Source organism: Palaemon carinicauda, chromosome 33 (genome assembly GCF_036898095.1).
Source record: "Palaemon carinicauda isolate YSFRI2023 chromosome 33, ASM3689809v2, whole genome shotgun sequence".
Lineage (NCBI taxonomy): Eukaryota > Metazoa > Arthropoda > Malacostraca > Decapoda > Palaemonidae > Palaemon > Palaemon carinicauda.
In genome coordinates, this window is record NC_090757.1 from 3,361,438 (window position 1) to 3,384,851 (window position 23,414).

Genomic DNA, 23,414 nt, shown 5'->3' on the forward strand with positions numbered 1-23,414 from the left:
ACGTTAATTGTACGTAAGCATTGTTGGAAGTTGAGTGTGCCACAGTCTCGGAGGACAGTAGCTTAACCCCACCCTTTAGCCTTATGACTAAGTATGCTACAACACTTAAACCTTTCTTTGTAAGTGAAAGATAATGGATTATCCTAATCCAAATTATTAATTCAAATTATTAAATTCCCTCAAATGAGATAGCATCGATATAGGCTACAGTAGTTAAGGATAATTCTTGATGTATCCTATAGCTGGGTACAGTACTTTTCAATTATGCTAATGTAGACAATTTTTTTCTGATGACTAATTATATTCTAATTTAGCTTTAAAGATTTGAAAAAGCCAGGTTATAGATTAGCAACTGGACTATTATATCATAATCTTGGGAAAACACAGGGGGTGTATGTAAGATTACAGCTACCTGTATGTTAATGACGGCTGACTAAGAATACAGCATTGTAATGGGCGTCGCAAGGTGGCCATAGGCCCCCCCTGTTAGATAAGTAGGTAAGGACATGGCTTGTAGGTCAGGGGATGAAATTTTATGCTTGCTCGAGGAACTGGCCGCTGATATACAAAGGCTCCAAATACAGCTATGAGTGGGGTAAAAGTGAAACTTACGATTAATTTTAACAGTGTTGGTGATATACATTAAACACACAGAAGGGCAAAATATTAATGAGAAAAGATAATTGAAAAGAAGAATAAATTACCAATTAATCAATGATTCATTGTCTAGCCTTTGAGCTGTTACTACATGCCTAAGCATACCTATTGTACCATCTCCTAACTAATACATTTCAAGTTAACCTCATTTAGGTCCCCATTTTTAACGAGTCTGCCTTATGTACATAATTAACAAAACATGTAGATGTTATTATTTCTCTATTGCCATAACATGATTATATCTTGTCTTGAAAATAATTGATTATGATTACCTGCCATTAAATGACTACCTTAGTAATAATTCAAAGATCACTCCAACTCTGTTGAGGACATATCCTTATTTTAAAGGACTCGGGTGTGTATACAGTGAACCCTCGTTTATCGCGGTAGATAGGTTCCAGACGCGGCCGCGATAGGTGAAAATCCGCGAAGTAGTGACACCATATTTACCTATTTATTCAACATGTATATTCAGACTTTTAAAACCTTCCCTTGTACGTAGTACTGTTAACAAACTACCCTTTAATGTACAGAACACTTAATGCATGTACTACAGTACCCTAAACTAAAACAGGCACAAATATTAAAGGCAATTTTATATCATGCGTTTCCTAAACACGCTAAAAAGCATGTTAAAAAATGGCAACCAATGTTTTGTTTACATTTATCTCTGATCATAATGAAGAAACAAACTGGAGGTAGAGCTTTGCTTATTACCCAGACATATTTCCCATACTATTCCCTTAGAACTACATCACATCTTCCTACTTTAGATATAAATATATATATATATATATATATATATATTTATATGTATACACATATACATACCTACATATATACATACATACATATATACATAAATACATGCATACATATATATATATATATATATATATATATATATATATATATATATATATATATATATATATATATGTTACTGTATATATATGGGTTATGGAAAAAATCCGCGAAGTGGTGAATCCGCGATGGTCGAACCGCGAAGTAGCGAGGGTTCACTGTAGCTCGGAAAAAATACAAATTACTTTTAAACTTGTTAAATTTAATGGTTTTATTAACTGTAAATGGTGAAGTATCCAGTACAGTTGAGGTATTCTAATATTCGAACTAAAGTAGACAATTAACTGTGTTGCAGTTTATAAAGAAGATTGTTACTGATTTGTAGTATACAAAATATAAATATTTATTCTAGTATCAAAGATAATGGTACTGTACTAATTAATTTCCTGTCAAATAATGAAACAGTTCAATATTCACAGTACTGAAAAAGAAATTTAAAGGATTAAAATATCATCATCATAAGTATTTGATGGTCATGAAATAAATGCTTTCTTATTTTACCAGGTACAGTATCACTTTGTAATAATTCTTTTCTAAGATTTCAGATATGATTTCGGTGTCTACATGAGATCAAAATGACAGGCTTCACTGCAACAATTTTTGTGCCAAAACAACTTGGAACACGTGGACCTGGACCAGTTCACGGACAATTTACCAGATCTTCAGGTACGATGAATTTATTTGGTGCCTACATGAATACAAACCATTGTTCATTAACAAGAGAATGGCATCAGCGATGTTGGAACAGCCATTAAAATCTGTACTTTTTGTAGAGGTTTGACTGTTCGCAGTCATCCCCTTATGATGAGTGCAAGTCATGGCCAATTTAGCAGTGGGTGGAATTTGCTAAGAAGAAAAAGTAGGAAGCTTAGAAAGACATTTGGAATCAGCTTTGACTATGCCATAACTGATACTGAAGAAACTTTCAAGCTCCTTTACTGCCAGTGTTTTTCGACCTGCTGTGTCTCCCTCGTGTTCTTTTAGGGCCGGGTCCTCTGAAGGAATTCGTGGAGGGGAGATCAACTCGCCCTCGTGGCAATCCTTGGGGAAAGAGAAATTATCATTTTCCCATAGTGAAGGTAATATTCCTCTGCCTTTACCTTGAAGGTCTCGTCTGGTTTTACAAACCGATGACAATGATGAGGACTTGGACATAAGGAAGTTGTGGCCTTCTTAGGACATTGCTAGTACTTAGTTGGCAGGAAAGTTTTTGAAAGTGTTAGCTGCCACCAAGACTTTTAAAGCATCCCTTGGTGTTGTGGTGGTCGTGCCTCCTGCTGAAGAGGCCCCTGTGGCCTCTTCATTCGTGGAAGCATCATTGTTGATCCCCCAAGACCTCAACTACGAAGAAAACTGGCGAGAAGAAGCTTGTGCACTCTTCCTCTTCTTTTACTTCTACTTTCTCCTCCTCTGGCTTGTCTGTAACAGCTGTTCCAGCTTTGCTGGAGTCATATTCTTATTAAAAAACTCAGGATTTTATAGTTGGGAAATACAGTATGCAAATTTCTTTAAAATTTTGTTTAGAGGACTATTGGAATATTTCCCCAAGTGATGAACAGGAAAAAAAAGAACAGGACAAATTGTCTTGGTTCATTTTTGGACAATCAAATGAAGTAAAAAAATATTTAGGAGGCAGAGTGTCTTGTAATTATATATACAGTATGCAAAAGGACTCTGGGAATTTAGTCTGCAATTTCCTTAGTCATTTTCTAGTGGCAGTGGCATAAAGCTTAATACTGTACATGTAGTTGCTTATGGTAAAATTTTGCATCACAGTAATTAAGGGAGAGCTATTATTACATCTTAGTTGCTTGATGAGCACACAGAAACCTCCCCCATTCTGATTAGTTGCCTTCCACCTTGTATATGCTTGCAGTTGTCTGTCAGGTAACATCTTAATCATAAGACGAGGCATCCTTGTAAGGCAAAGGATATCTTTACTTGGCTTCGGAATCTATGCAACTGGCTTCTTTACTACTGTACTTGCATTCATAATTTTCAACATTAAACTTACCCGATGATCATATAGTTGCAACTCTGTTGCTCGACAGAAAAAACCTACGGGCGGAATACGCCAGCGATCGCTATACAGGTGGGGGTGTACATCAACAGCGCCATCTGTCAAGTAGGTACTCAAGTACTCGATGTCAACAAAGAACCAATTTTTCCTCTGTCGTGCCAATGGCAGGACCTACTAAATACGCCGTCCCTAACTGGATTTGTTTTCACAACGATTTGGTGAAGTACACTATTCCAGTTTTGAGCTTTCGCTATGCAGGGGTTTTATCTTCATTTCAAAACTTGAATTCGTTTTCGATAGATTTAATTATGGTGACGAAGAGAGTATGGACTCTCTTTCACTTTTAAATGGCCGACCCTTCCCTTAGACGGAAGTGTGTTTAGGTTTTTGGTAATTTTGCTTAACACATTATAGATCCATTTATTTATATCTCTCCGCCTTTTTAGGCCTCTTCGGTTAACTTTCCAATTATTATAAACTTATAAAAATAAATTCTTATGTTTGTTTATATGCGACCTTTCCTAATAGTAGGCGGTCCTAACTTGGAACCGAAGTTATTTAACATTGAGCCCGTTTTATCGTATTTAACCTTTAAAGAATTTAATACTTTTTTAATTTTAATGTTTTATGGAAGAATTTCTGTGATAGTCTCGTACTGTTTTCAAAGATGAACTAACGTTTAGTTTTTAGTCTCCGCAGTTGTTGACGTTCAGAACGTTCAACTTGCGCTCTATCGTTACGATAGAGAGAGAGTGTATCACGGTTTCACTTTGCAGTAAGAGTAAACCGATTCTAGCGTTTCGTTCATTCTTTCTTAGCTTAAAGAGTTTAAATTCTAAATAAAGGAACTTTTTATTTGGGAAACCTTTCAGTTTTTTCCTTTAGCAAATAACATGTTTTAACTATATATAATTGGGCTCTTCTCTCAGGTGCTAATTCAAGAGAGAAGAGAGAGAGAGATAGAGACGGAGGGAGAGAGAGGAGAATAAACGTTTCGTTCAAGCGGGTAACGTTGTTCTCGTTTTTTACTCTTCTCCCTAGTCGCTGTAGGGGAAGAAGGTAAAACGTTTCTAGGGTTTTATTCTTGTTCCCAGGCTTTATGCGGTGAGAGATTGTAAACGTAGTTTATTTGTTCTAGTGTTTAGTCTCTTTTCCAGCCACTGAATTCTTTATCTTTATTTATGTTTTTCTGTTGCATTGTAAAACTGTTTTCGCAATGACTACCTTTTAATGAAGGATAGGATTGCGTGTTTCAGGTAGAAATCAGTTAAAGTTTCGATTTCAGTGAAATAAGTGCAAACAGAAAATCAAAAGTGATAAACTGATATGCGCAAAGTGTTACAGTGTTGCGTCCGAGGGTTCGTCTGTTCGTGCCAGTTGTTCACCTAGTCCGGGACCTCTTACAAGCTCCCAAGCCCAGGGGAGAATTAATGTCGAACGACTTATGGGTTCCACAGGCCTTGATCGACGAACAGACGTTTTTCCCTCCGTGGTTTCGGGCGTATCTACACACGTTTGCCGACGTGAGATCGCCCCACCCACACAAAGACGAGAGAGCCCATTTATTCCTCGTCTGCGGAAGAGGTTTCTCGTAAGAAACCATGGACCAAATCTTGCAGCTTTTAAGTGCAAGTCGGTCCCTTCCGCGCAAGTCCAACGGCCTAGGTGTAGCCACTGGGTCAGTTCGGACTCGCTGCAGTCATCCGACGACTGCACACCTCCCAAGAGAGGCAAGGTGGTACCGCAACAGGCAGTAACTCCGTCTGTTGCCGCACCAGCTGTTTTAGACCCTCAGTCACGACGGACAGTAGCTCCGTCTGTTGCCGTTTTTTGTAGACCCTAAGTGGTCTTTACTGCAGTCTATGCAGACTCAGTTAGCTGCTGTTATGCAGGAGTTTCGTGCGGAGAAGGTTGACACTGCTCTCGTTAGCCTACAACCTGCCACTGTTGTGCACCCAGCTCACGCCGAGGCTGCCTGCTCCCACACTCCGGCTGCGGAGAGCTCCACCTCCGATGCGCAATCGACCCTGCCAGACGCATGTTAACGTTAGCCGACGTGCGGCTCCCTCCGTTAACATGCGTGAGCTACCGCATCAGCAGTGGGAAGGTGGAGTCAAGCTGCCGTGTTTTGACGCGATGCGTTAGTTTCCGCAACCCACGGCAGTCCCCACCACGCACCACCACTCCGCTTTGGTTGTTGTCTGCTCCCACACTCCGACTGCGGAGAAGGTTGACGATGCACCCGTTTGCCTACAACCTGCCACGGTTGTGCGCCCAGCATGGTTGCCTGCTCCCACACTCTTGTTGTGAGAGCTCCTCCACCCATGCGCAGTCGACCCTGCCAGACGCATGCTGACTCCCACAGACACACGGAGCACTCCGTTGCCGTGCGTGAGCTACCACAAGCTGCCGTGTTTTGACACGGTGTGTCAGCCTCCGCAACCCACTGTGGTTACCGCCACTCACCCGCAGCAGACTAGTCAGTCAGGAGTTGAGGCTTCCCCACACAGCTTTGGTTGTTGCCAGCTCACAGACTGTCAAGCAGTTACATGACGTTGCCTTCTGGTCTGCTACTAATGCACCAGTGCTGTATGTCCTCACGCACCTGTTGTGGTTGACAGTTCAGTTTTTGACAGTTCACAGACTGTCAAGCAGTTACATAACGTTGCCTTCTGGTCTGCTGCTTTTGCACCAGTGAGACCCTCACTGAGATAACCTAGCTTTTCTCGGACATGGTTCCTGTAGATGAGAAAGTGCTGTTCTCCCTCCTTCTGATATTCCTTTGAGGACTCTGTCATTTGGAGAGGAGCCTTAAGCTGCTTAGCCTCCTATGGACTTTAATTAAAGCATAACAAGGCTTCCAGGGATGGTAAATGGTTCCGCTTCAGTCGCTAACCCCGTCTGTTGCCACACCTGCTCCCATAGACCCTAATGGGCTTTGTTGCAAGACATGCAGTCCAAGCTTGTGTCCTTGTTAGAGGATTTTTTACGGAGAAGAACCTTCTAGCCAACAACCTTCCTACCGGTTGGTTGTACGCCCTGTTGACGCTGAGGTATCCTACTCACGTCCGCCAGTTGAGATGGTTCCTCCACCGGTGCGACCCAGTGTGGGTTGCCAGTCGCACGTTGACGTTAAGCGACTCTCGGAGGTGGTTGTGGACGTTCAGTGTGTCACTAGGAAGACGTTCAACAACCAGCAGAGATGACTTGTTGTGACGCAGTGCGGCAACCTCAGCAACCCTGTAGGGGGTTGACTGCACAACCCAGACAGTCTACACAGTTTCGGGTTGACGCTGTACTTCCTCGCGTCCCCATGGTTGACAGTTCACAGACTGTGCAGCAGTACCATGATCTTGTGTCCGGCTCCGTCACGCATCCACCAGTGCGACCGGATTCAGCGAGTCAGACGTTGCCCTTTCCGTTGCCGTTTCCTCATCAGTTTCGGATGAGGAACCCTCTGATGAGGACATTGCTGAACAAGACGATCAACCCCCAGCCCTGCTATCCATCCAGAAGATGCTGAAGAAGGAACACTGCCCTGTCAGGCTGTGGATGAGTCTGGTTAGGACACTGTCATCCGTGGTTCAATTTGTGTCACTTGGAAGACTACACCTCCGTCCTCTTCTGTATCATCTAGCTTTTCACTGGAAAAGGACTAGACGCTAGAAGCGGTCTCGATCCCGGTTTCCGGAAAGATAAAGTCTGGTCTGACTTGGTGAAAGGACTTTATCAACCTTTGAAAGGGTCTTCCCCTGACTGTTCAGACTCCCAACCACATTCTCTTCTCGGACGGATCGGACGTAGGCTGGGGTGCGACATTAGGCGGTAGGGAATGCTCGGGATTATGGAACTCGAGTCAAAGGACAATGCATTTCAACTGCAAGAAGCTTCTGGCAGTACGTCTGACCTGGAAAAGCTTCAGATCTCTCCTTCAAGGCAAAGTGGTGGAGGTGAACACGGTCAACACCCTGCTTTGACGTACATCTCCAAGCAAGGAGGGACCTACTCTCTGACATGGTACGAGTTCGCAAGAGACCTCCTCTCCTGTTCAACAGGTCTAGACTTTTCACTAGTAACGAGGTTCATCCAAGACAACTTGAATGTCATAGCAGATTGTCTCAGTAGGAAGGGACAAATAATTCCAACATATTGGACCCTCCACAAGGATGTATGCAAGAGACTTTGGGCCACCTGGGGCCAGCCAACCATAGATCTCTTCGCAACCTCGATGACCTAGAGGCTCCCAATACTTTGCTCACCTATCCCGGACCCAGCAGTAGTTCATATAGATGCCTTTCTACTAGATTGGTCACATCTAGATCTATATGCATTCCCTCCGTTCTAGATTGTCAACAAGGTACTGCAGAAGTTCGCCTCTCACGAAGGGACAAAGTTGACGCTAGTTGCTTCCCTCTGGCCCGCGAGAGAATAACTCACCGAGGTACTTCGATGGCTAGTAGACGTTCCCAGAACACTTCCCCTAAGGGTGGACCTGCTACGTCTGCCACGCGTAAAGAAGGTACTCCAAGGCCTCCACGCTCTTCGTCTGACTTCCTTCAGAATATCGAAAGACTCTCGAGAACTAGAGATTTTTCGAAGGAGGCAACCAGAGCGATTGCTAGAGCAAGGAGAACATCCACCCTTAGAGTCTACCAATCGAAGTGGGAAATCTTCTGAGACTGGTGCAAGTCAGTATCCGTATCCTCGACCAGTACCTCTGTAACTCAAATAGCTGACTTCCTCTTATATCTGAGGAAAGAATGATCTCTTTCAGCTCCCACTATCAAGGGTTACAGAAGCATGTTGGCATCAGTCTTCCGTCACAGAGGCTTAGATCTTTCCAACAATAAAGATCTACAGGACCTCCTTAAGTCTTTTGAGACCACGAAGGAGCGTCGTTTGGTTACACCTGGTTGGAATTTAGACGTGGTTCTAAGATTCCTTATGTCAGACAGGTTCGAACCACTTCAATCAGCCTCCCTGAAAGATCTCACCTTTAAGACTCTTTTCCTGATATGCTTAACCACAGCTAAAAGAGTCAGTGAGATTCATGCCTTCAGCAGGAACATCGGATTCTCATCCGAAACGGCTACATGTTCTACAACTTGGTTTTCTAGCCAAACACGAGCTGCCTTCTCGGCCTTGACCAATATCGTTCGATATTCCAAACTTATCGTATGGTTGGAAATGAACTAGAAAGAGTATTATGTCCTGTAAGAGCTCTTAAGTTCTATTTTAAAAACCTTTACGAGGCCCGTCTGAAGCTTTATGGTGTTCAGTTAAGAATCCTTCTTTGCCTATGTCAGAGAATTCTTTATCCTATTTTATCAGACTGTTAATACGAGAAGCTCATTCCCTTCTGAATGAGGAAGACCAAGCTTGGCTGAAGGTAAGGACACACGAAGTTAGAGCTGTCACAACTTCCGTGGCCTTTGAACAAAATAGATCTCTGCAAAGTATATTCGACGCAACCTATTGGAAAAGCAAATCAGTGTTCGCGTCTTTTATCTTAAGAATGTCCAGTCTCTTTACGAGAACTGCTACACTCTGGGACCATTCGTAGCAACGAGTGCAGTAGTGGTGGGGGCTCCACCACTACAATTCCCTAATTCCAGAACCTTTTTAATCTTTCTCTTGAAATATTTTTGGGTTGTCCGGAAGGCTAAGAAGCCTTTCGCATCCTACTTGATTTGGCGGGTGGTCAAAATCATTTCTTGAGAAGCGCCTAGATTAGAGGTTTTGATGAGGACCTTTAGTATGGGTTGCAACCCTTCATACTTCAGCTCCTAGGAGTCGCTCAGCATCCTATGAGGATCGCGAGGCTCAGTAAGGAAGACGTACTTAAAAAGGCAGAGTAATTGTTCAAGTCGTCTTCCTTACCAGGTACTTATTTATTTTATGCTTGTTATTTTGAATAACTGCTAAAATGAAATACGGAATACTTAGCTCATAATAATGTCAACATGTAATGCTGGTCTCTACCCACCCCCCTGGGTGTGAATCAGCTATATGATCATCGGGTAAGTTTAATGTTGAAAAATGTTATTTTCCTTAGTAAAATAAATTTTTGAATATACTTACCCGATGATCATAAATTAAAGGACCCACCCTTCCTCCCCAATAGAGACCCAGTGGACAGAGGAGAAAATTGGTTCTTTGTTGACATCGAGTACTTGAGTACCTACTTGACAGATGGCGCTGTTGATGTACACCCCCACCTGTATAGCGATCGCTGGCGTATTCCGCCCGTAGGTTTTTTCTGTCGAGCAACAGAGTTGCAGCTATATGATCATCGGGTAAGTATATTCAAAAATTTATTTTACTAAGGAAAATAACATTTTCTAATAAATGCGGCTCTACAAGAATGAAGTTTTGAAATGTTGGACAAGACAGGATGCATAAGCAATCATGCTGTATCCTTAAACTGGTTCTTCATATTTTTGGCAAATAATTCGAAAATGGAAATGCTTTGTATTTCTAAAGAGATTGTCAAATCTCTTGCTTATTTAAATGAATAGCACATGGATCTATAGTAGATTAACTGGGATACTGTAATGACCTTTTCTCAAAGTTCTTCTGTAGATCCCCTCCCAGGCCTTAAGTAAGAAACTGTTAATATAGATATAACATTCTCCTTTTCCTGTTATGTAGTTCTCTTCTAAAAAGGAAGTGATAAAAATGTATCCTTCTACCATTAGCCTATGAAGCTTCCTATATCTACTGTGCAAAATGCAGAAAAGAAACAAACAAATTATCTGCTTGGAGGATCCTCAATAGCTTATATGATTCATTTATTAGACTTTTCAGAATTAGAGTCAATATCCACTTATTAAGTCTCCCAGCAACTTATAGATCCTATTTTAGGTTGATATAGCCTACCTGTATATGGTATCACTACAGTGAATTCACATTCCACAGAGGCTTCATTCTTGAGTGAGTAAGGTAACAAACAATCCTTTACATAAGCATATTACTTATTCAATTTAGAACCAGGGTGAATACCACCCAGAGGTATCATAATTGTAATAAAGTTGAAGATACAAATTACCTCTGATTGGTTGAAGTGTGGTGAGGCAAGTTTAACAGCCTCCATTCTGAACTACAATTCACTTGGAAGGAAGATATATTCTATATTATTTTTAGTACCTGTACTGAATACATATTTATGTTTAAAATTTTGACCTTTTATAGGAAAAAACACATATTTAGTGGATGAGAATTCTTCATAGCTCTTTATTAAAGTTCCTCCAAGATTAACCTTTTTGTTGAGCTAGACATTTGAGACAGAGGGACTCAACCTGGTGCTAGAGGTCTTGGCTACAACAGAGATTCCACTTTATTTCACTTGTTTTTCAAATTAGGTATTAATGCCTTCTTTTTTATATTAAGGTATAAATGAAACATTTATAGATCTAATATGTCACTACAAATGTCTTAATTTTTTTGGTTATTATGGTAGGAACAAAGTAAGAAATCTATGTTTATGAAACACCATTATTAATGTACAGTAATTGCTCAATATTTTATTGAAATATACTAATTAATGCTCATGTATACTTCTACAAATGTAGAAGGAAGAATGTACTGTGAGGATTTTTATTTACTTATTTATTTTTTTTGCAGGGTCACTTACAGATGCTGAGAGTTTGGTTATTGTTTTGTCACCTGGAGAGTCCCAACCCGGGCAAATTGTTGGTTTCATGGGGAGCAATTTAGAAACAAGTCAAAGTTCCTATCGAAACATTTGGTTAGAATTACTAAGTGGACCTAGTGTCAGTGTGAAACGACTAAGTTTATATGGGCATAGTGTCCCATTAGAGGATGTTACTGTTGTTTACTTCAACAGTGAAGAAATATGGGAATCAGAACTTGTTCTTCAAAAGTATTCCATGCAGGGAGATAAGCACTCAGAAAATGTAGTACCTTATTTTGTGGAGTGTGTTGCAAAAGAAGAAAAAGTCTATGAAAGCAGGAATAAAAGAAATATTTCACATGCTGTGTTGTTCATAGAAGTTCTGATTTATACAATGACATTCATTCCAAATATTGTCATAAGAAATATTCATTCTGTTCTTCAAAACAAGGTGGATTACACGAGCAGTGCGCTTCAACAGATAATTTTCAGGATTAGCCAATTAGAAAAAATAACCTCCTTGTTAAAAAACAGAAGGAGTACTATATTGAGTGGCCGTTTGATTACAATGATATTTTTAGATGTGTTCTGTGGAATAACTGTTGCATACTTTATCGGTCATCACGCCTCAGTAAATGATATGTATGACACTTTCTGCAGCTGGACAAAGGTAAGGAACTTAATTTTAACACAGTATTCTCAATATGGAAAAAAAGGCATATACAAATACTGTATATTAGAATTTTATAAAGTAGGCATGTATTTTTCTGGAGGAGAGATTTGAAAAAATAATTCATACTTTTCTTGATACAGTATATAGATATGGAAGTTACTTGAAAACTGTAGTTCTTCAAAGTTATGAGAGAATCAGACATTGCAATTAACCATCATTATTATTCATAGTTGGTTAGGTAAATTATTTATATGATAAAAATTTACTACAGAAAGGCATATCTTGCATGGATACTATGTATGGAGGAATTGGTAAAAGTTGTAGAAATTAACGAGCTTTCCATTATACAGTACTGTGTATTGTACAAATCAGATAAAAAATCATTCAAAAAGAGACAAGATAAAAACAAAAATCTAGTGCAAGTGGAAGATGTAATGAGAAAAATATAGAATGTTATAAACACTAAAGACACCTAAAGGGGAGAAATAAAATTGAAGCCTATTGGCACAGATTATTGTTTTAGAACGTTGAACTGGTAAACTTAAAAAGAAGGCTAAATTAAGTATAGAGAGTAGTTTAGTGATCACAAGCTAGATTAGTGTTCTAAAGATCATTGTGAAATGTGAACAGTAATAATCTGGGGATTATGATCAATTGAAAAAAGAAGAGTTCCACTAAGCAGAAGATAGAGTACCTGGGTATGTTATTAGATACAGCAGCAGCGTATTGGCAGGCTCAGAGAGGTGGCGCACCTATTCCTATAGTGTCCTCTGGGGCATTTTTCCTCATTGGAGAAACTCGTTCCTCACAGATGTCTCCACCAGTGATCGCTCCAGTGGTTTCTGAAACGTCACTGATCCGCAACCAATGCTGCTGAACAACGAAAAATTCACCAGAGGAGTTCCACTCAACTGTCTTCTTCCAAAGATGTGGCTGTTCACAGATTATTATTATTATTATTATTATTAATATTATTATTATTACTTGCTAAGCTACAACCCTAGTTGGAAAAGCAGGATGCTAAAAGCTCAGGGGCTCCAACAGGGAAAATAACCCAGTGAGGAAAGGAAACATACATACATATACCAAGGCACTTCCCCCAATTTTGGGGGGTAGCCGACATCAACAAATGAAACAAAACAAAAAAGGGGACCTCTACTCTCTACGTTCCTCCCAGCCTAACAAGGGACTCAACCGAGTTCAGCTGGTACTGCTAGGGTGTCACAGCCAACCCTCCCACATTATCCACCACAGATGAAGCTTCATAATGCTGAATCCCCTACTGCTGCTACCTCCGCGGTCATCTAAGGCATCCGAGGAAGCAGCAGGGCCTACCGGAACTGTGTCACAATCGCTCGCCATTCATTCCTATTTCTAGCACGCTCTCTTGCCTCTCTCACATCTATCCTCCTATCACCCAGAGTTTCCTTCACTCCATCCATCCACCCAAACCTTGGCCTTCCTCTTGTACTTCTCCCATCAACTCTTGCATTCATCACCTTCTTTAGCAGACAGCCATTTTCCATTCTCTCAATATGGCCAAACCACCTCAACACATTCATGTCCACTCTAGCTGCTAACTCATTTCTTACACCCGTTCTCACTCTCACCACTTCGTTCCTAACCCTATCTACTAGAGATACACCAGCCATACTCCTTAGACACTTCATCTCAAACACATTCAATTTCTGTCTCTCCATCACTTTCATTCCCCACAACTCCAATCCATACATCACAGTTGGTACAATCACTTTCTCATATAGAACTCTCTTTACATTCATGCCCAACCCTCTATTTTTTACTACTTCTTTAACTGCCCCCAAACACTTTGCAACCTTCATTCACTCTCTGACGTACATCTGCTTCCACTCCACCATTTGCTGCAACAACAGACCCCAAGTACTTAAACTGATCCACCTCCTCAAGTAACTCTCCATTCAACATGACATTCAACCTTGCACCACCTTCCCTTCTCATACATCTCATAACCTTACTCTTCCCCACATTAACTCTCAACTTCCTTCTCTCACACACTCTTCCAAATTCTGTCACTAATCGGCCAAGCTTCTCTTCTATGTCTGCAACCAGTACAGTATCATCCGCAAACAACAACTGATTTACCTCCCATTCATGGTCATTCTCGTCTACCAGTTTTAATCCTCGTCCAAGCACTCGAGCATTCACCTCTCTCACCACTCCATCAACATACAAGTTAAACAACCACGGCGACATCACACATCCCTGTCTCAGCCCCACTCTCACCGGGAACCAATCACTCACTTCATTTCCTATCCTAACACATGTTTTACTACCTTTGTAGAAACTTTTCACTGCTTGCAACAACCTTCCACCAACTCCATATAACCTCATCACATTCCACATTGCTTCCCTATCAACTCTATCATACGCTTTCTCCAGATCCATAAACGCAACATACACCTCCTTACCTTTTGCTAAATATTTCTCGCATATCTGCCTTACTGTAAAAATCTGATTCATACAACCCCTACCTCTTCTAAAACCACCCTGTACTTCTAAGATTGAATTCTCTGTTTTATCCTTGATCCTATTAATCATTACTCTACCATACACTTTTCCAACTACGCTTAACAAAACTAATACCTCTTGAATTACAACACTCATGCAAATCTCCCTTACCCTTATATAGTGGTACAATACATGCACAAACCCAATCTACTGGTACCATTGACAACACAAAACACATATTAAACAATCTCACCAACCATTCAAGTACAGTCACACCCCCTTCCTTCAACATCTCAGCTCTCACACCATCCATACCAGATGCTTTTCCTATTCTCGTTTCATCTAGTGCTCTCCTCACTTCATCTATTGTAATCTCTCTCTCATTCTCATCTCCCATCACAGGCACCTCAACACCTGCAACAGCAATTATATCTGCCTCCCTATTATCCTCAACATTCAGTAAACTTTCAAAATATTCCGCCCATCTTTTCCTTGCCTCCTCTCCTTTTAACAACCTTCCATTTCCATCTTTCACTGTCTCTTCAATTCTTGAGCCAGCCTTCCTTACTCTCTTCACTTCTTTCCAAAACTACTTCTTATTCTCTTCATATGAATGACCCAATCCCTGACCTCACCTCAGGTCAGCTGCCCTCTTTGCCTCACGTACCTTGCGCTTTACTTCCACATTTTTCTCTTTATATTTTTCATACTTCTCTATACTATTACTCTGCAGCCATTTTTCAAATGCCCTCTTTTTCTCTTCCACTTTAACCTTCACTCCTTCATTCCACCATTCACTGCCCTTCCTCATGCTGCCTCCAACAACCTTCTTGCCACACACATCACTTGCAATCCCAACAAAATTTTCTTTTACTAACTTCCACTCCTCCTCTAAATTGCCAGTTTCTCTTACTTTCACTTCGTCATATGTCATTTTCAACCTTTCCTGATATTTACTTTTGACCCCCAGTTTTATTAGCTCTTCAACCCTCACTAGCTCCCTTTTACATCCACCTACTCTATGAAGAAATAAAATATTTTAAGAACAGTAACAACATAAATATCTCCTATATAAAATATAAAAACTTTAACAAAACAAGAGGAGGAGAAATAATATAGAAAAGTGTGCCCGAGTGTACCCTCAAGCAAGAGAACTCTACCCCCAAGACAGCGGAACACCATGGTACAGAGGCTATGGCACTACCCAAGACTAGAGAACATTGGTTTGATTTTGAAGTGTCCTTCTCCTATAAGAGCTGCTTACCATAGCTAAAAGTCTCTTCTACCCTTGTCAAGAGGAAAGTAGCCAATGAACAATTACAGTGCAGTAGTTAACCCCTTAAGCAAAGAAGAATTGTTTGGTAATCTCAGTGCTGTAAAATGTATGAGGACAGAGGAGAGTATATAAAGAATAGTCCAGACTATTCAGTGTATGTGTAGGCAAAGGGAAAATGAGCCATAACCAGAGAGAAGGATTCAGTGCACCACTGTCTGGCCAGTCAAAGGAGTGGTGATTCATGCACCTAAGCTGCCTGAGGGGTCCATCACAGATCCTTTGTGAGTTGGCAAAGCAGGTGCTTACTTGGAGAGTTAACAACACCGTACAGCTGACAGCACTGTTCATTTTCTTTTTATTTTTAAAGGCCACTCATGAATGGCAAAGGCAAGGGAGAGTGACTCTGCCATATCAAGCAGGATAATGCCCTAGAGACTGACCACATATACTGTACATATGATCAGTGCCCAAGCCCCCTCTCCACCCAAGCTAGGACAAAGGAGGGCCTGGCAGTGTCTGCTGATGACTAAGCAGAAAGATCTATAGGCTCTCCCAAACCCCCTTTCCTTAGCTCACAAGGATGGTGAGGTTGCTGCAGCGACCAAAGTAATTAACGAATTTGAGTGGGACTCGAACCCCAGTCTGGCATTTGCCAGTCAGGGACATTACCACATCAGCTACCACAACCCGAGAAAAATTTTCTAGCAGACAAGCTCAGTCACTAGAGACAGGTTGTAAGCTTGCAGTAGTCCCTACATAGTGATGTAGGAAAGGCTTCCTGCTTTTTAAAGATCACTGACAATAGACTTATTTTCCACAAGGTTGAACAAGAAACTTGGATGATTCCACTGTGTAAAGACAGTATTCCAGTTTATTATTGTTTTTTGCACAGCATGTGATTTTTTTTTTGTAAGGGAATTGACATATTATTTACCTTAGTGTGATATTTTTATCTCATCAACTATTCAAGTCATTACTTTTAATGCAAGTAATAGTGAATAATTTTTCTCCCACTCAACAGGTCTTATCGTCTTGTGTCCAAGATCTCTTGGAATGGCTGAGTGGAGCTCCGGCAGGTCTTAAGTTGAATCAACCCCTCACACAAGCACTGTCTGCTTTTTTCTCTTACCATGTACACCTTTGGAGAGTGTATTTAGGTAGGTAACTTTTAAGAAATAAAGAAGTACATTACTCCACTTTATCTCATTTTATATTCTGTCATTGCCATATTCTGCTGTATATATTCTCGTTTCCTTTATAGTATTATTTTCTTTTACTCCTATGTGATTAGATCTGGATGGAGAGAAAGGAGCATAAAGTCTTAACACTCAGGTTGGGTGGACGAACAGTGCCATTTAACTAGTAGAAATTATGAAAGCATGGAAAGCCCCCTGTCTCGCCTAACAAAGCATTCACTACCTGACACTATTTCATCTACAATAGATGTCTGACTTGAACACATAATAAGGTTCATGATCAGCTCAATGAATCATTCACAACCCTATTGTACCACTCACCCTGGTCTTATATGCAGTCTAGTTTTTCCTTGTTCTTTTATTAAGGTGCATTTTTTCTCATCCTGCTATCATCTGTTATTATTTACTCCCAAATACCTATACAAATCATCTGATACCATTCTTCCACCATTCATGTAAACAACCATTGGTTTCTTTTACCCTCATACATAACTACATGTCATTTGCTCACAACATTTACCTCTCATGCTCTTCCAAACCTTCACCAGCTTCTACAGTTTTCATCACTTTTCCACACCAAATTATGACTAATTTTAAAAATCTCAACTCTGCAATACATCTATTGTCCATCTATTTCCTAAGTGCTCTTTTGCTTCATCAAGTCCCTCTTCTGTTAGTCCCCTTCTACACAGTGTCTTCACCTCTTTCTTTTTCGTCTTCTTCCTCTACCTTGCACCTCCATTTCCATGACGTACCTTTTAATACAGTCTTTTTCCTTCTTAGTAGGTGTTCATACCTTTTCAGTTTCCAATTCTGCACTTCCTTGATATTCTAAACACTTTAGTTGACCCTCTCATGTACTTATTACTTTTTTTGTTCTCTCTTGTTACACTAGACATCTATCTTAATTCTCTCATCTCTCCTATGTACATTTTCTTCTCTTTCTTTGTCCTACTTCCTGTTTCTGTATTGCAGAGCATAACTGATCTTATGGAACTTTCCCTTCACTCTTTTGTCACAAAGAACTCCAGAGGCTGTTTTCCACTTGTTCCAACCTTTTTGTATCTGATGTTTTTCCTCATCATTTATTCTCCCCATATCTTCTACTATAGACCCTAAGTATTAATCTTTATAAGGCATCAGTGAACAGATCCTGCCATTATTATTATTATTATTATTATTATTATTATTATTATTATTAGCTAAGCTAGTAATAAGGGCAATCTTGGACTCGAAAAAATTCCCTTTGCTCAATAAAATTTCCATTTATTCCTTTTCCCTTCTTACAGAGAATCTAACATTTTCATGTATATTTGTGCTCCAATTTTTATTACCTATTAAATATTGAAACCTTTTGGGCCAGCCTTATGAAAGTAGGTATTTTTCAATCATCCACTTATTTAGGGTATAGGGGATGTCTTCTACATCCCCTTTACAAAATCCAAGAAACAATCATTATGTAAATATATCCATCCATATACCAAAGGCACTTCCCCCAATTTTGGGGGGTAGCCGACATCAACAAGAACAAAACAAAAAAGTGGACCTCTACTCTCTATGTTCCTCCAGCCTAACCAGGGACTCAGCCGAGTTCAGCTGGTACTGCTAGGGTGCCACAGCCCAACCTCCCACATTTCCACCACAGATGAAGCTTCATATTGCTGAGTCCCCTACTGCTGCTACCTCCGCGGTCATCTAAGGCACTGGAGGAAGCAGCAGGGCCTACCGGAACTGCGTCACAATCGCTCGCCATTCATTCCTATTTCTAGCACGCTCTCTTGCCTCTCTCACATCTATCCTCCTATCACCCAGAGCTTTCTTCACACCATCCATCCACCCAAACCTTGGCCTTCCTCTTGTACTTCTCCCATCAACTCTTGCATTCATCACCTTCTTTAGCAGACAGCCATTCTCCATTCTCTCAACATGGCCAAACCACCTCAACACATTCATATCCACTCTAGCCGCTAACTCATTTCTTACACCCGTTCTCACCCTCACCACCTCGTTCCTGACCCTATCTACTCGAGATACACCAGCCATACTCCTCAGACACTTCATCTCAAACACATTCAATTTCTGTCTCTCCATCACTTTCATTCCCCACAACTCCGATCCATACATCACAGTTGGTACAATCACTTTCTCATATAGAACTCTCTTTACATTCATGCCCAACCCTCTATTTTTTACTACTCCCTTAACTGCCCCCAACACTTTGCAACCTTCATTCACTCTCTGACGTACATTTGCTTCCACTCCACCATTTGCTGCAACAACAGACCCCAAGTACTTAAACTGATCCACCTCCTCAAGTAACTCTCCATTCAACATGACATTCAACCTTGCACCACCTTCCCTTCTCGTACATCTCATAACCTTACTCTTACCCACATTAACTCTCAACTTCCTTCTCTCACACACCCTTCCAAATTCTGTCACTAGTCGGTCAAGCTTCTCTTCTGTGTCTGCTACCAGTACAGTATCATCCGCAAACAACAACTGATTTACCTCCCATTCATGATCATTCTCGTCTACCAGTTTTAATCCTCGTCCAAGCACTCGAGCATTCACCTCTCTCACCACTCCATCAACATACAAGTTAAACAACCACGGCGACATCACACATCCCTGTCTCAGCCCCACTCTCACCGGAAACCAATCGCTCACATTTATTTTTAACTATGCAAGGGTTTTGCCTGAAATACTGCAGGGTACATTAGTTTAAATGTGGAACTAGCCCAATCAGATTTGAGGAAAAAGGAAATACAGTACACTATTGGACTTGTTTCATAGAATAAGATTCATTTCAGTGGATACATGAAGTTTGTTGTATTTGGGCTGAAATATACTATTCATGCATAATTATTTATATAATTATATAGATGTAATGTCAATACAGTATAGAGTTTATTGGTGTATAGTAATGTAAAATTTAGTGTTTTAATGTACAAGGCTTCTATTGTCAAATGTGTACTATTAACTCGTATGAAAAAACTTCAATAGAGAACCTTTATTTTCAGAACTGGCTGATCCTCTGTTGAAAGCTTTAGCCTGGATCTTAGTTTGGCTTGGAATGTTTGGATTTTCAATTCAAGTAGCCATTCTATCAGATCTCCTAGATCTAGCAACTCTCCATCTGTACTGTTTTTATGTTTATGCTGCAAGGTATGGTTTGTGAATTTCATGACCTTTATGTAAAAGTAACTATTGTAATTATTTTCAATTCTGTCTGTTGGCAGAATTATCCAAATCTTTAATGAAGGAAAATTTAAGATTCTTGAAATCCATTCAGATATTTTATTTTTGAGATTTGAAACAGTTTTATTTTGCTGTTAATCCAAAATAGGATCTGCGTCCGGAGCTATTTTTATTGTACAGTAATTTTATCAAAGGCTGATATTTATTTAATTAAAAGAAAACCATTTCTATTAGTGGTCGAAAAAGTCTGAATGATGCCGAGAATTTTCAGAGTAACTGGATTATCATTGTTATAAAAGTATAATTAGTGTTTAGTTAATCATTTTGAAATCTGTGATTGCCCTTTCTAATTAATTTAATATATGTTATTGATTTGAAATGTATTAATAAGCATTTACTACGGAACATACTGTAATTTTTTATAACATATTTGCAGCTGATATACCTTTTCTATGTAACTGACAGTGAAAGCAAAACATCAATGTGGAGAGCCCTGCATTATCATGTTAATCTTCTTAAATATGTAAATTTGATTAAGTCTGTTCAAGAGCATAGAAAGTGCAAAGTTAATGTTAGTAGAGTCCTGTCAAATGAATTTCCAATGAAAAATGGAGTACTCCAGGGGAATGTGTTGTCCCCTATGTTGTTTATCCTTCTCATGGATTTTGTAATGCATAGAACAGTTGGAGATGGTGGCGAAAGATTGGACTGGATTGGTAATAAGAAATTAGCTGACCTAGAGAATGCTGATGATGCTGTCCTAATTAACAGAAAACCAAAGGATTTGCAATGTTTGCTTACCAAATGCATAAAATATCATGAGGTTGGGCTGAAGATAATAAATAAAAGAAAGACAGAGATGTTGAGCATGGAATATGCAATGAAGATGAAATATCATTGGAAGGAGAACAGATTAATGAGGTAGAATCATATAAATATTTAGGAACTAATATCTCTAATGCAAGGTCTTTAAAATTGGAGTTTAATGAAAGATTGAAAAAAGATAATTAGACAATGGCTAGGTTAATTAAAATTTGGAAATCAAATCCCCTGAAATTACATATAAAAGTCAGACTACATATGACAGGTTAGTGAGATCGCTGTTACTGTGTGGGCATGAGTCATGGTAAGACAGTGAAACACCATTCAACAGATTTTGTAGATTTAAGAACAAAGCCCTCAGAAGAATATTGGGAGTTAACTGGAAGGACAGGATTAGAAATGAAACTATAAGAGAGATCACTCGAGTGCCATATGTGGATGACATCATGGTGAGGGGTAGATAGAGATGGTTTGGGCATGCTCTTCACCCTTCCCAAGAGAGATTAGTTCACCAAACTTTTAACTGGGATCCACAAGGCACTAGAAGAGTTGGAAGGCCCAGGCCTACATGGCTGAAATCTATGAAGCGTGATGTAGGAGATGATGAATGGAGAGGTATTGGTCTAAAAGCTCAAAATAGAGACGACTGGGAAAATCTAACCAAGACTTTTCGTCAATAGGTGTAGAAGAAGGGATGATGATGATTAATATAAAAAATGCAATGTCTTTTTTGTTAAAGGAATTTATCAGCTATTCTCACACCTCACTGGACAAATCTCTCTTGCCTGTGAGAAGGATAAATCGCATGCTATCAGAGCGGTAGCCAGTGTGCTCAGTTTTTTAAGGCCTTTATCTTTAGGAAAAGTTCTTGCATCAGTTCTATGGAGAACTAACTGTAATTGCTGATAATTATTAGAATAAAGCCTTATACAAATTTGGAGACTTATTTTGGCATGGCATAATAATCTAGGACAATGAATGTATTGAAACATTTTTATTGGTTATTTTGTATTGAATTTTCATTATTAACTCATACATTATATCTTCAATTTAGACTAAAATTTATCGTTGAATTGCAACTTCAAATTAGTCTGTTCAGTTAACATATGTTTTTGCAATAAAACCCTCATACTAATATTTGTCACTTTTTTTTAATTACGTGTGAAAAGAGTACAGTATAGTGCACTTTCATCAATAAGTATCAACGTAGACTTCCTTGAAAGTGATCTTCCATATAAGGCTTCTTATTTTCTTTCCTGCATAGTGTTTATTTATTTAACATTTGTGAAAATTTATTGCTCTTTTTCTTTAGTAAAGATAGGAAAATATTTTACCATATTCATCCCTTAATTTTAGACCTGTTATACTTAGTAAGGAATAATATTGGAGTTTAATAGGGTAAAAGTATTCCGTATAAAGGACTGCAGATACAGTATCGAGTAATATACACTACATAAATCTTTATTCTTAAATGTCAGCTGTAAATTCTGTGCATATTATTTTCTTAATGTATTGTCATGGACATTTTTCAAAACACCCAAAAGTATGTAACTTATAAATGGTACATAGAGAAATTTATTAGCTTTAATCTTTATGTCTGGAAGCTACTTAATCCTGTAATTTACCAGTCATTATTAGTGGAAACTACCAAACTACAGTACTGTATACGGTTGTCATATTTTGTTTTGCAGGATCCACATGCTCCAAATATCACTGTTAGGATCCCAGTGGAGAGCCTTTCGAGGTCGGAAATGGAACCCCTTAAAATTAAGAATTGACAGTGACACAGGAAAGCATATGTCCTTGAAAAGAGTTCTCACGGCTGTGGTTTTCACACTTGTAATATTCCTGTTACCAACAACTACTGTTTATTATCTGGTCTTTGTCATGGTAAGTCAATCTTTGTATGAGTTTGAAAGTATACTAATATAAAGTAGGTTTGATATTACTTCAAAGTATTATGTAAATGAAAAATAGAAGAATGTTTTACATTATGTAAACAAAATACAGAAGACTTCCCTTATAAGGTGATTCCTTCTCATAATTTGGATCATAAGTACACCTGCAATAAAGTTTTTTGTTTGCAAATACAAAAGAAAGGTGAATAACCTATGTGAGGGAGTCTTAGGAAGGTGTTCTTTTATGAAATCATTTTAAAACAATTTCCCTTTTACAGCTTCGAGTTAGCCTTAGTGCTGTGCGAGGTATCCTGACTTCATGCATCTGGCTTTTGAATTTCAATCCTCTCTATTTAGTGGCCTTGAATTTGATGGGTTCTAATATAATCAAAGGTAAATATTTTATATTTCAATGAGTCCTACACATTCTTCATAGACTAGTATTAATATGATTGAAAGCTCATTTGAATAAAAAAATTTGTTTTTTTTGGGGGGGGGGGTTTCAGACTGCTCTGTCTTGAGTGCTTGAACTCAGTCAATATTAAGAGACTCACTGATTAGTGTATTGATAAATCAGGAGTCACTTTTAATTTTTCACATGCTGAGTCTGTCAAACTACATTACACAGTCGGTAGCATAGCATTCTTGCTTAGGACCTGAGCAGGGAAACTGGTTTTATAATACTTT

General features: G+C 39.3%; 1 protein-coding gene across 1 annotated transcript in view; it reads left to right on the forward strand.

The window, feature by feature from the left end:
- Positions 1-23,414, forward strand: part of LOC137625820 (phosphatidylinositol N-acetylglucosaminyltransferase subunit Q-like) — a 30,916-nt gene continuing 7,502 nt past the window's right edge. The window contains exons 1-7 of the mRNA XM_068356697.1: positions 1-119; positions 2,060-2,187; positions 11,165-11,844; positions 16,632-16,767; positions 19,830-19,974; positions 22,521-22,719; positions 23,006-23,120. Of these exons, the coding sequence (XP_068212798.1) occupies positions 2,097-2,187; positions 11,165-11,844; positions 16,632-16,767; positions 19,830-19,974; positions 22,521-22,719; positions 23,006-23,120 (1,366 nt within the window). The 5' untranslated portion in view covers positions 1-119; positions 2,060-2,096. The remainder of the gene's footprint in view (positions 120-2,059; positions 2,188-11,164; positions 11,845-16,631; positions 16,768-19,829; positions 19,975-22,520; positions 22,720-23,005; positions 23,121-23,414) is intronic.